This window comes from Topomyia yanbarensis, chromosome 1 (genome assembly GCF_030247195.1).
Source record: "Topomyia yanbarensis strain Yona2022 chromosome 1, ASM3024719v1, whole genome shotgun sequence".
In the NCBI taxonomy this organism is placed as follows: domain Eukaryota; kingdom Metazoa; phylum Arthropoda; class Insecta; order Diptera; family Culicidae; genus Topomyia; species Topomyia yanbarensis.
The window spans coordinates 194,833,050-194,846,432 of NC_080670.1; the positions used below are offsets into that span (position 1 = coordinate 194,833,050).

At 44.0% G+C, this 13,383-nt stretch overlaps 1 protein-coding gene across 1 annotated transcript; it reads right to left on the reverse strand.

The window, feature by feature from the left end:
• Positions 1-10,587: 10,587 nt before the first annotated feature.
• On the reverse strand, positions 10,588-12,453 carry LOC131686226 (46 kDa FK506-binding nuclear protein). Its single transcript, XM_058970478.1, has 3 exons — positions 12,234-12,453; positions 11,721-12,079; positions 10,588-11,662 (listed from the first exon to the last, which is right to left on the reverse strand). The coding sequence occupies exons 1-3, from the start codon at positions 12,241-12,243 to the stop codon at positions 10,886-10,888; spliced, it is 1,146 nt and encodes a 381-aa protein (XP_058826461.1). The 5' UTR covers positions 12,244-12,453; the 3' UTR covers positions 10,588-10,885.
• Between the last annotated feature and the right edge of the window lie 930 nt (positions 12,454-13,383).

Genomic DNA, 13,383 nt, shown 5'->3' on the forward strand with positions numbered 1-13,383 from the left:
CGTTTTGTCCTTCTTTCGTCTAATTGTGCGCAATCAGCATGCAGTGGATTTCAAGGCGGCGTTCGATTCCGTCCATGATCATTACTAATAGGGTCATTAGGCCGTATACTGTTTTAGTCTTCCGAAGCAGTTGACAACAAACAAACGTAGCTTGTTTGACTCATTCGATCTTTATCGTCCTGCTAGAATCCGGACACTTCAAACAAGGTATTGCTCGGAATCCATTTGACAGATGTGGAAGAGCGTCTCGTGCGCGCGGTTACGAATTGAATGATTGCTTTATTCAGCGAAATCGGTTTGTTATGCTGACAATTTCTGTAGATTTTCTCAGAAACGTTTTCCTCTATTTTCGGTATATATTTTCTCATCGGCATTGCACAACGCGTTCGACGGCTCAACAGACGCTGGACTGGTGAATTACCCATCTTGTTCGGTGTGTTGCGGTGTGTTTTTCACCGCCGATTTCTTGCAGCTTGCCATTTTAGACAAAGTTTCGTTTTCATATTTTTATGACAGCTGCTGCGGTTTGAGTTTGCAACTTTGAAATAATCGGTATAATGGTCGACGGTAAACCGATACACTGACTTAGGACCCTTCAGGTCACATGTCCATGGAGACTTTCTGATACGGGTACAGGGGAATTTGGGAATTTGCTTCAACTCTAGAGTGACATTGGTAAACTTACTTACTCTTATTCCTGCGAACCCCTGCTGGTGCAAAGGGCCGTTGTGAAAGATCGCCATACTGGGCGATTGCCCGCCATCGCCTTGATCTGCTGCCAGGTCAAACTTTCATCGACTTCTTTTATTTCCTTGCTGAGGTTGCGCCGCCATGAGCCTCTGGGTCTGCCTCTGCTGCAATGTCCTGCTGGGTTCCAGTCTAACGCTTGCTTGCATATTTCGTTTCCGCCCCTGTGCAGAGTGTGGCCGACCCACCTCCACTTTCGTTCCAGAATTTCTGTCGCTATCGGCTTCTGATGACATCTACGATGGAGCTCAGCATTAGAGATCCAGTTGTGAGGCCACCATGCACGAATTATGTACCGTAGGCATATATTAATGAAAACCTACAGCCGTTGCATGTTCTCCACTGATACGCACCAGGTTTCACTGGCATATAGTAGTACAGATTTCACGTTCGAGTTGAATATTCGGGTTTCGGTGCGTCGACTAATCTGATTGTTTTTCCAGATATTTCTTAAACTCGCAAAAGCAGCCCTCGCCTTCTTGATCCCTTCTCCTATGTCGATCTTGGTGCCTCCATCAGGCGCCATTTGGCTACCAAGATACATTTTCGAGTGCTTGCCCAGCTATCGTAAAGCTGGAAGGGTTGACCGTGTTTATATCCAACGATTTGGTCTTGTTGACGTTGATTTTGAGGCCTGCCGCGGAGGAGCGATCGGCAAGATCATCAAGCTTACTCTGCATGTCAGAGCGCCGTTGTGCTAGGAGAGCAACGTCATCAGCCAATTCGAAGTCATTCAGATGCTCCCATAGTAATAGGTTGCCACAGCAACCCACGATTTGGCTCACGGTCAATCGCTCCTACCAGGATCTCGTCGATTACGACGAGGAACAGTAGCGGTGATAGAATACATCCTTGCCTAACTCCAGCCACGACCCGGATAGGGTCAGACAAGACACCATCGTGCAATATTCTGCACGAAAATGCCTCGTACTGTGCTTCAATTAGACCGATGATTTTCTCAGGGACTCCCTTGCGTCTCAGTACCCCACATGTTTTCGTGATTGAGACGGTCGAAAGCCGTTTCGTAGTCGATGAAAACTAAGTAGAGAGACTCTTGGAATTCATTGACTTGCTCCAGGATGATACGGAGCGTGACAATATGGTCCGCAAAGGATCATCCGACACGGAATCCTGCCTGCTACCGTCGGAGAGTTGCGTCAATCTTCTTCTGTATCCGGTTCAGGAACACTTTGCAGAGATCTTTGAGAACGATACACAGTAATATGATGCCCCGCCAATTATCACATACAGTCAGGTCACCCTTTTTGGGTACCTTCACTAAGACGCCTTGCATCCAGTCGGCCGGAAAAGTCGCAGTGTCCCAGATATTGTAGAATAATTGATGCAACAGTTGTGCAGATACTACGGGGTCAGATTTGAGCATCACTGCTGATATGCGATCGACCCCTGGGGCTCTGTTCGATTTCATGCTCCGGATGGCTGCTTCTATCTCTTGCAATGATGGAGTTTCGGTGTTAACGCGGCTAATACGTCGAACCCTTGTCGGATCATGCCGAGTGGTGGAACAGGTGGCGTGACCGACACTTGAAAAAGGTTTTCAAAGTGTTCGAACCAGCGTTTCAGCTGGTCAGCGCGGTCGGTTAACAACTGTCCAGACGTGTCTTTTAGGGGCATCGTAGCATTAATCTTTGTCCCACTAAGGCGGCGTGAGATATCGTAGAGGAGACGGATGTCGCCAGTGTTTGCGGCTTTCTCACCTTCGTCGGCTAGGGAGTCTGCCCACGCTCTTTTGCCTCTTCTACATGAGTTACACTTCCTTCTCTAGAGCCGAATAGCGCTGACGGGCTGCGGCTTTGGCTCCTCGTGTTTTAGCTCGCTCAATCGCGGCTTTAGCGTCCCTTCGTTCCTCTATCTTCTTCCAGGTGTCATCTGTGATCCACTGTTTTCTCTGGGTACGTAGCTCACGCAGATTATTCTCGCCGGTGGTGATGAAGGCGTTCTTGATGGCGGTCCATTTATCTTCTACGCTTCCACCTTCCGGAATATCTGCAGCATGGTTCTCCAGCTCCTCGACGAAGGACCTTCTTACCGCAGCATCTTCCAGACGACGTGTGTTAAACCGACGCCCGATCTTCTCCTCCTGTCGATGAATCCTTGCAATACGCAGCCGAATCTCGCCGATTAGGAGATGGTGGTCGGACGCTATATCAACGCTACGCTTGTTACGCACATCAAGGAGGCTCCTTCTCCATTTTCGGCTCATGCAGATATGGTCGATTTGATTCTCCGTGAAGCCATCACGGAAAACCCATGTCACTTTGTGTACTGGCCGATGGGGGAAGAGCGGAGGATACTCCTATTTTTCTAGCTTTTCCAATTCTTGGCGTAGTTCTTCCTTCAAAGTCACACCAATACGACATGGCTGCTAAACAACGGATTGAATTGTTTTATCTACATCCAAATGTAAAAGGTATTGGCATATTGTGGTCGATTCCTGATCGTTCTCACTCTCCTGTGATTGTTAAGTTACTCCGTTTCTTCGACAGTTTTTCGACCGCTTTTTATCTGTGTCTGTGAAGCTAGATTGTTTGCTTTCCTCTTTTTTCATCCTACATACTCAGCGATGCCAGATTTACAGATATGTCTGTATTTTACAGACTTTTGATGGTCTCCTACAGACGTAATCAGAAATCTACAGATTTTTAAAAGAGTAACAGTGTTTAACAAAATTGCACTAGAACAATTGTATCCGAATTCGAGCGATTCCTTCACAATAGTTTTCTAATTTCAAGCTACTTTTAAAGTAATAACCTAGTTTAAATAAGATTTACAGAACCATCTACAGACTTTTACAGACATTTTAATTATTCTGATACAGACATTTCACAAAAACATGTGGCATCGCTGTACATACTGCTTCGTAGTGATTTTTTAGCCCACAAACGTTGCAGCTAGTGCCGCGCGTAGGGCATTTTTGTAAGTTTTTATGGTAGGCCTTTCCTCGGAATGAACGTTTGCTAAGCTTATGTTCTCCTGTAATATTGTTCAGCGAATGTGGCTGTAATATTTCGAGCCACTGGTTTTGTGGGATAATCAAGTTCCACAGCAGGTTATGCAGTGGACAGTCCAATGCGATCCGGAAAGGCACCGAAAGAACAAGTACTACGCTTATCGTGAAAGAAGGAAAGAATCGTCTTTATTGTACGGGTTTTTCTAATGCAATGATCTTATATCTAACAGAGCTTTTCTCACGCCCGGGATACCAGTTAGTCAGCCAAATGCGGTTCGTTGTCGGCGGCTATATATCGCACAGATCACCTCCAACAGTTTCACCATATTTGAAAATTTTTTGCGGCAAAATGAAGACATACGAATTTCTGCTTTTGATCTTTACTTCGTTTTTTATCGATAATTAGAAAATGATTCCTTTTTTTTCGAAAATTCAAAATTTGGCTTAGAGTCGTGTACAGTTTTTTGTATCTGTTGAATTTGTTCGCCTTCCTCTCCAGTTTGAAAGCGTTTTTGGTCGCAGGCGCCTCTATCTTTTTCCGTTCTGGCTCTAAGGTAGGCAGGTCGCAAAATGCTTAGTATCTCGTTCCATTCGTTTGTTCCAGCCATTGCTTTTAGCCATTGTTTTATCACATGCCCTCGTTAACCTTTCCGTTCGTTTGTCTGTCTGCTCGGAGCACCGTTATCTACGCTAGGACCCTCAACTAGAAGTTTCTTGCCGAAGTCTTCCATCTTCCACTTCCTCTTAACAGATCTCGTCCGCCGTATTGCCGTAGGGTGCCGTTGGTTAACGCTGTAATGAAGAATCAGCTGGTGGCCGATCCACACTAACTTCGCAGTTCATGTTTCTCACTAGCAATGAACTGAAGAATAATACGTCGATGATGGATTCTCATCCGTCTTAGCGAAGTAGGCTTGCGGTATTTTCCTTACACATCTTTCCACCCAGCTTTGTCAAAGCCTCCTGTAGGACGGATTATTTTGCGTCAGTCAGTCTGCTCCCCAACCTCTAGTCATTGAAATCCCCTCCGATGACAACCGTTCTTCGCCCAATTAGCTTATCGGTTAGTACGTTACTTTGTGCGGTCCAATGTGTCCCGCATTTTCTGCACGTGTCCGATCTGTACGGGCCTTTGCTGTTTCTTACCTGGTGTCCGAAGCCCGTGTATATAACGCATATCTCCAATAGGGATCTTGAATTTGGAAAAATTGTGCCAGTTTTTCATATGTATTGGTAGTGGGTGTCCTTACGAGTACACTCATATCATTCTTAAACCTTAATTATTCTTTTATGATTTTTAAATTTAAAAAAACCAAATTAAACTCAACCAGCAAACTGACAGTTGTCCTACTAAATGACGTATCTGCAAATATCTCGTTCGCCTCATTGTTAACCGGGACAGCACCCCACACAGCATGATCTGGTACTTTGTCAATCCGCTAGCAACCTGCCATCTCAAGTTTCATCTGCAAACTATGGTAGATCTGATAAGGCAACCTATAGGGTCGTGTAAGTCGCATGGGTTTGGATGTGTTAATGTCCTAAAAGGAAACAAACTAAAAAATGTTTTTTTCAATAGTTTCGGGCCAAAAAATTGAAAAAGGACTGAGATATTAACTCACGGTTCTAATCTGCATCAGAATATTGTTTGAAAACTCTAGGTACAGCCTGTGTATGTTCATTGAAGAATGTTCCTAGATATTGTTACCTACTATCGGGCCCTTGGTCAGCCGTACGACGCAACTTAGTCGCGATGCTCTCACAAGAGCGCTGGACGGCACTGGCATCCATCTTCCGGGTACAATTCCGGATCCGGGTGGTCAACTGCTTCGCATCTTTGACACGCCAATTATTATTGTACACTAGGGCACTGAGCGAGCCGAAAAAATTCTCAATGGAACGGCACTGGGGCAAGTTGGTCGGGTTCCTTTCTTTCGGCACGTACGGTATCTTTTTCTGCTCAAGATGCTCCAACGTCTTCTTGGCGTAATGGGAAGACGCCTTGTCCGACCAGAAGACGTACTTCCCATCCGCATGATGCTCCTTTAAGAACGGCAGAAGAATTTTCTCAAGAAACTCCTCCTGGTACACTTGTTGATTGATGGCCAAACCGCTCGGCTTGAACCACGGCTTTGAAATCCCTCTGTTCGATACGGCGATATACAGCATAACTTTTTTTTTTCAAATTTATGCTTAAACTTATATTTTACCGCGGGGGATGTGGCCAACTTGTCGCTGGAATAGTAGCTGTCATTTCCGGGAATGCGGGTCTTCGAGAGCGAAAAGTGACTTTCGTCGTCCAGCACGAGCGACGTCCCGCGGTAGTTCTTCGTCATCCATCGGCACTGCGATTTCCCGATTGCTATGTACTCGTCTGTGTAGATGATGTCCTCCATCTTGAGGGTTCGGTGAATCAAGATATGGGAGCAGTGCTATTTTCGACGCTTCCTTCTTCTTCTACTTCGCCATTGTCTTCGCCGGACTGCCGCTACCGATATTTCGCTCCACTCTCAGGGATACCAGGATCCGGTAAACTGTACTCACGGACACGTTTTCGTCTCGAAAGAGCGTCTACCGTAATCTTTTCCACGATGACCATGCGTTTCGTAAAACCGTACAACGCGGAGTGCTTGCTGTTCCGACGCGAAACACGTCACCCATTTCGAGGGAGTCCAGAGAGTAATTCTCTTGGAGAGAAGAATATTTACGTTTTTTACTGTAATTACAGAATGGTATTGAAATCATTATCATTTTTATTGAACACCCGTTATTGGAGACATCCTTTTAATGCCATTAGTACCAATTGAAATCCTACTAATTGGTTGTTTCTCTCTGGTTCTAGCAAGGATTCGCTCCCATCTACATTCCAAGTCAGCAAATCGAGTGCTAATGTATATGTGCTACGACGAGCAAAAATCTAACTAGTGCAGACTTTAAATGGTGTCTTCAGTTTTTCACTGAAGTTTTCTTATTGAAATGTTTGACTACATTCTCCGGAGTTTCTCCGACATTTACCCTCTCCGGATAAATGTGTAACCACGCCGCGTGACTGAACCGATAAAGGTACTGCTTGAAATGCTCATGACCTGTCTGTGTCATTGCTTCTCCATGCTTTCTAATAACCCAGGTAGAAAGGAGCCTGTGAGTTTCCGCCGAATCCCAAGCGTCAGTCGCTATTTCGGAGTCAAAGTTAAAACGCAGAGTTCTGTTAGCAGTTGGACTATTCTTCAAGCTACAATTTTATAATTGTGATTAATTGGTTAAAGCAAGTGACTCACATCCTACTCACAAAATCAGTGCTTCTACTAATCTTCGGCAACAACAAACCTTCACAGAACACTCTTTTAGGCCTATTCATAAAGTAGATTCAAATTTGATTAATAAATTCGCTGTGCTGTACTTACAAATTTTCAAACAGTAATAATAGTTGGAAACGCAGTTGAAGGATTGCATCGTGGTTGCTGTGGTAATAACGAATGTAAGAATGACTGATCCCTTCTTAACATTCTGTTCAAGATTGTTCTCCTCACGGTAAATACTTTTGGCAGCTGTCATACTCGGTCGTTCGGCGAACCCCTGCGGCGCTTCACTCTGACCGGGGCAGTGCGCCTGGTTCGTAACAGTCGCTGTATACCCAGTGCCGTAACCCGGACAGGACCTCCATACCTTAGTACAGAAGATGATACACTAGCCAGAGGGCGCTTCTTGCTACTGTTTGACCCAACGTTTTTCGACATAATTCTGGCTAAAGCTTGATAGCTTTGGCCGCCTTCTCGCAGGTATAATCGATATGTTATTACGATATCATCTGCAACTCCGTAACTCCGACCGCTATTCTATCCGATTTGTTTTCTTGTTCGGTTCTGGAACTAGCTCCTCATGATTCTGCATAGGTAGCTAGGGACGCCCATTTTGTGCAGCGATTCAGCAGTGGCTTCCCAGGACGCACTATTGTGTACGTTCTGGACGTCTACCGTTTACACGGCGCCATATAGACATCGACCGCCGTAGATTTACCTCTCTGAAATCCGAACTGGTTCTTCGACAAACCGTTATCACTTCTCCATAATTTTTTTCAGTCTGTTGAGGATAACCCTCTCCGAGGTGTCCCGAGCATAGTAGGTTAATTGGTCTATACGATGAAAGATCCTCAAATGTTCACCTGGTTTTGGCAGTAGCATTAGCTTCTGGTTCGTCCATCTGTTAGGGAAGTGCCCCTGATCAAAATAATTTCATAATCAGAAATGTGAAGTTTCCGGTAACGCCTGGATTGTCGCTCGCTCTCAGAGCGATATCAAGAATTCTAAACAGGGATTGGAATCGATTGCATGTGACCTAGTAGCTCAGCACAAAATCCGCACCACCAACCGAGCTTTCGGTAATGTACACGACAATGCCGGTTACTCTGCCTCTATCGTAGAAAGTGCCTCCAGGGCATATGGATATGCCTTCTATATCCAGTCATCGAACGCCTTAAATCAGGGTCATTACCTCAACCAGCACCACTGAAACCTTGGAAAACTGCTCTAACTCACTTCAGGTAAAGCAACTTCTTTGTCCTTGTACACTTAAGAAATTATAGAATACGCTTCGTTGCTGTCCAGTGAGCCTCGGCATATCATGTACACTGATCTAAAAATTATAATCCACCCACCAATTCACGATACGGAACAATCGGCATTGTCATCCATTGCATCGCCCTCGACAATTGCTGATTGGCTTCAACAGGCGTCCAGATTGAATTGCTTTCAGTCATGTGGAAACGTCGTAGAAAATCCTTGATATCCATTTTTGTTCATTGGAAGCCATCAAAAGATTGTCAACATATACTGTGTGGCCGATCTCGTTAGTGAAAATGAATACTAATGCCATGACTATCGCCAGACGTAGATCCGTGGAATACCAACGATTTCTTTCAAATTATCGTTTAAATACTAGAGTTATCACACTTACAAATAGCGTTAGCAGTAATACATATTTTATTGACCCCGCCCATATGGGGAGGGTTTTCTTTTCATTACTTTATGTCAGCAGAGCTCATAGCTTCTTCCGGCAAAGAACGACGTTTACGTTTAATGAGCTATAGTCGGTTCAAGCGCTTTCATTTAGGCTTTGGTCTCCTGGAGCGGTCTATACCTTTTTCTCCATTACATTTGACACTTTTAAAGACCGGGCCGTAAAAATTTATTATGCTTGGGTTTGTTCTTCCCGCGTTGTGTATTTTGTGGTATCTTCGCGTTAGTTAGACATGACGTCGCTTCGTGTTCGTTATTTCTATGTTAGTTTTGTTCTGAGACTAGACTTTGATGACTCATTGGAGATCTAGTCGACATAAATGTGCTAAAGATATCCTCGCCAACCGTATTAACTTCTGCGCTGGAATCAACTAGAAATGCAACGGGCATGTTTGCTCATCATAGCATCCGTTAACGGAGACCAATTCTTGTTTTACGCTCTGTAAATAACCATCAATAAATGTTAGCAATTGAGTTTTGATTGCTCCAGCAAGCTTTCCTCTAATGCCAATTTAAGACAATGCAATAATAAAATTCACAATTATTAGAATATGATTATCAAAACAATTCTGTTATTTAAATTTTTTCAGGTAGTCAAAATTAACAAGAGAAAAAATGCTGCTGATCTGTCAGAATGCCGTCATTAGACTAAGTCGGATAATCACGTTCGATTCGATTCCGCGTTCTTGTCTTCTTCCTTTGACACAATAGCAATTTTCTTGGACTTGATCGAGTTCTAACCTTCATCACTAATACGACGTTTGGAAGTAATTGGAACCGGCGTCTTACGGCAAGCAAGGTCAATAATCTTATAATCACGACAAACTTTGTCCATTGCATGGCAGTTGGATGGTGAATAAAAGAGGCTGATACATCTCCATCATGGAACACTATCGGTTTCGGCTTTTTTATCGTTCCAACAACGGTAACCACCAGTTCCTCCGAAGTTCTAGTTTCCTGCTCGTCCTGAGTACACATAGTTCCTACATCTTTAGATGCTCCGCTTAGATAGTTTGAGCGTTGATAACTGGTTCCAGTCTGTCCATGCGAAATAGCTGCTACAAACGATTTCTGTGCTAATGGGATACGTCTTTGCAAAAATTTCCTTGTTCGGCTTGTCCAATTCATATCCGCCGATTTTATTAACGAGCTCTGCCAACGATCGACTTTTACAAAGTATCTTACGCCCAGCTTCTCTCACCTTAATGAAAATGAATAAGAAACTGAATTGTCGTATGACAGAAATCAAACAGAACTAGTGAGACTGAACCATGCCAGTCGAAGGCCACAGGCTCAGCGCCATCCCGTACAGTTTCTGAACAGGTTTAGATGGAATTATAATATATGTGTTCGTGCTACTTACAGATTTCATTTCAGTGGTAGTAAGTGTCCTCCCCTCTTTTAAAACTCGATACCTGCAAAATTGCAGCTTACCGCTGCACATCTCTCCTGGCGTCTTGATACCGCAAGTCGGTCGTCTCATAGAATCGAAATCTGTCTCCGAATCCGCCATTTCCTTCGGAGCTCTGCTGGCAACAATCTGAAGCGAAAAACATTGTCAGACAATCCTTATCGACGCCCTTCGACATCATTTTGACCTTACCAAGTCGTAACGCAAGTGGCGGCGTGAAAACTGCCGAATAAAGTTTGAGAACAGCTTGAAACAGCATCTGATGTTGCTCCAGTTTACATACCTCACATAACTAGACTGAGTTCTCCATTCACCCACAAGCATGTCATCAATAAATCGAATGGTGCTTTCAATTAGTTCCAAACTGAGGACCTAATCACTGAATAATTACCAAAAGAAGTCTAAAAAGTAGGGACTTTTCGAACTAAAACATTGCAAAGTAATTTAAATTTCATCACATTTTATATTCACGGGCGCAGGGAAGCATTTCCCTCTGTGACATTAATGCAACTTTTTTACAACAAAAAGGAGCAATAACTTTTTTTCCTGTTGCTTCGTCTGAATTAATTTGCCTTCGTTCTGCTGAAGATCTCATCTTCGTTGGAACGATTGCCGAATGACACGTGTTCTTCACTGCTGCTTAAGTCCGATATTTTGTAGTTTGTGAATGCAAATTTGTGATTGTGTAACATCTTAACGTTATAATAGACACACGAAACGAAAGTGGAGAAAGGTTTTAGCTTAATGGACATTCTTCAGTTCGACGTCAAACACGAGCGTACTGTTCGGTGGAATTACTGGCGGACTTCCTTTAGTGCCATAAGCCAACTGGTGTGGAACTGTCAATCGTCGCTTGCCTCCGACCTTCATTCCAGTCACACCCAGATCCCATCCCTTGATTACCTCACCTCGTCCAAGGGCGAACTTGAAACCCGGACCCTTCGAGGTAGAATCGAACACCTTGTTGTTCTTCTTCAAGCGACCTTCGTAATATACGACCACTTTCTTACCGGGTTTAGCTTCCGGTCCATTACCAACCTTCAAATCTTCCACGACCAATCCTCCCTGAAGAGTACGAACCTTGGATTCCTCTTTCTGCTGCTGTTTTTCGTCCTTTTTCAACTCCTTCGAAGAAGCTTTACCATTCTCGAGTCCGTTCTGCTTGGATGGCTTTTTCTCCAGTTTTGCCACCTTGGGCGCTGGTTGTTCATCTTCCGATTCGTCCGAGTCGTCATCGTCAGAATCATCCTCCTCCTCATCATCGTCGGATTCGCTGTCCTTTTCTTCTGCTTGCGGACCAGTTTTGCTATCATCCATATCTTCATCTTCGTCGTCATCTTCCTCCTCATCCTCATCGTCGTCGGAATCACTTTCGTCACTATCAGCACCAGCCGGTTTCTTCTGGGCACCCTTCGGCAGCTCGAACGTCTCGTCTAGTTCGTCATCTTCATCGCCGTCCTTCTGCTTTTGGACTTCGTTCTTGATTACTTTCTGTGCTACCTTTTTGGCGGCACGTTCCTAAAACGAAAACGCGTTAATGTACCGAACAAAATAGTTAAAATAATTTCAATCTCACCTTTCCACCCTTGCTTTTGAGCTGCTGTTGAACTTCCAGCTCTTCGTCTTCTACCTCTTCCTCATCCTCCTCTTCTCCACCGAAAAGATCCTCCTCTTCCGGTACCAAATATCCGGTCAGATGCACGATTCCTTCCCCATTGGTGCTCAAGCTGATCTGATCACCTTCCATAAAGTTCAAGTCCAACGCGACCTGCGGTGTCTTCTTACTCAGCGTACACAGTAGGTAGGTGTTTTCCTCCGAAGTTAACATAACCTGTACATCATCGCCACCCTTCGAAAGATCCAGCGCCGCCTGAGACAGATGGAACGATTTGACCACCGTCTGGGAGTACTTTTTGTTGGCTTTCAGAATTAGTCCTGCCAAAAAATAGAATTAGTTTTATTAGCAACCACGTTTGAAGCTGGAAACATGTTTTCACATGCTTTTGAAATCGTTTCAAACGAAGGCCATCTTGTGTGCGCCCGACAAGACGCCGGAAGAAAACACATTTTTCGATCGCAGAAAACTTACCCCAAAACATCTTGCCGCTTAGTTTAAATTATAGGAAAACGAGTAACAAAATCAAAAAACAATTGCCGTTGTCGGAAGCAGGAAATATGCTGTTTTTTGCGCCGGAAAAAACTGTCTAAATGCGTTTTACTTGGTACGATTTCGCGTGTGTATGAATTGCTGCAGCACACTCTTTTCTTTCTGACTTGACGCACGTCGTTGTGGAACCCGAACCGAACGAACGTGGGAGATTCCAGAACAAAAAGGCACTGCGAGAGTGAGTGTCGTCTACTCGTTTCGTTCGCTCGCTCGCGGTTTTGGTTGCGGGTGCGATTTTGTTGGAACCGATCAGGGTGGTCAGATTGTTTTTCATAAAATCGTTACAAATCGCAAATCATAACGTTGAAGTTTATTGTTAATTTTTGTTGACCATTTTTTTTTCGAAAACCTAAAATTGACAAAGCGCCTAAATATGCCATGCCAACCTCCGATATTTTTTACCAGATCAAAAAAATTTTGTGCCGTGAAAGAGAAAAAATCGATAGTTTTCAGTAGGAACAGAAAAAGGCGCAAGCTTGTTTCTGCAAAAATGCAAAAAATCGGCAGGTCTGACCACCCTGCATTTGATGAATACCACGCGGGTACTCATCGTCGCTGCGAGCACGACTGCGAACTTTTAGGAATCGTTACTCGTGAGAGCAGCGGCGGGAAATTTTCAGTTAATTGTGAGTGACTTTCGTTCAGAATTTGGTTCATTCAGCGTTGCCAGATGCATCGGTGTTGATTGGTATATTTATGCAGAAAACATACATAGAGGCGCTGCATGCGTTGTGATGATATTTCGTGTTTTAATTTTCTAAATATTGTCCGTGCTTTTCCAAAAGAGGAGAAACGATTATTTTTCGTCACAGCCAGATTTGTAGTGCTATCCGGCGCACGGTTTGTCGCAATGTATTTCTTATGAGATGAATGACACTTTAATGTGGTGAAATTTTGTAAAAAACCTTATTGTACAGTCGGGATTCGCTGGATTGACACTTTTCAACTGGACCGCTTTTTAGTTGGACCTCCGCTAGTTGGACTATTGTTCAACTAAAAAACATCTGAATGTCAAAATCTTATGTCAAATTTACTTTAACAATCAATCTGACAATATTTGGAGATGCAAACA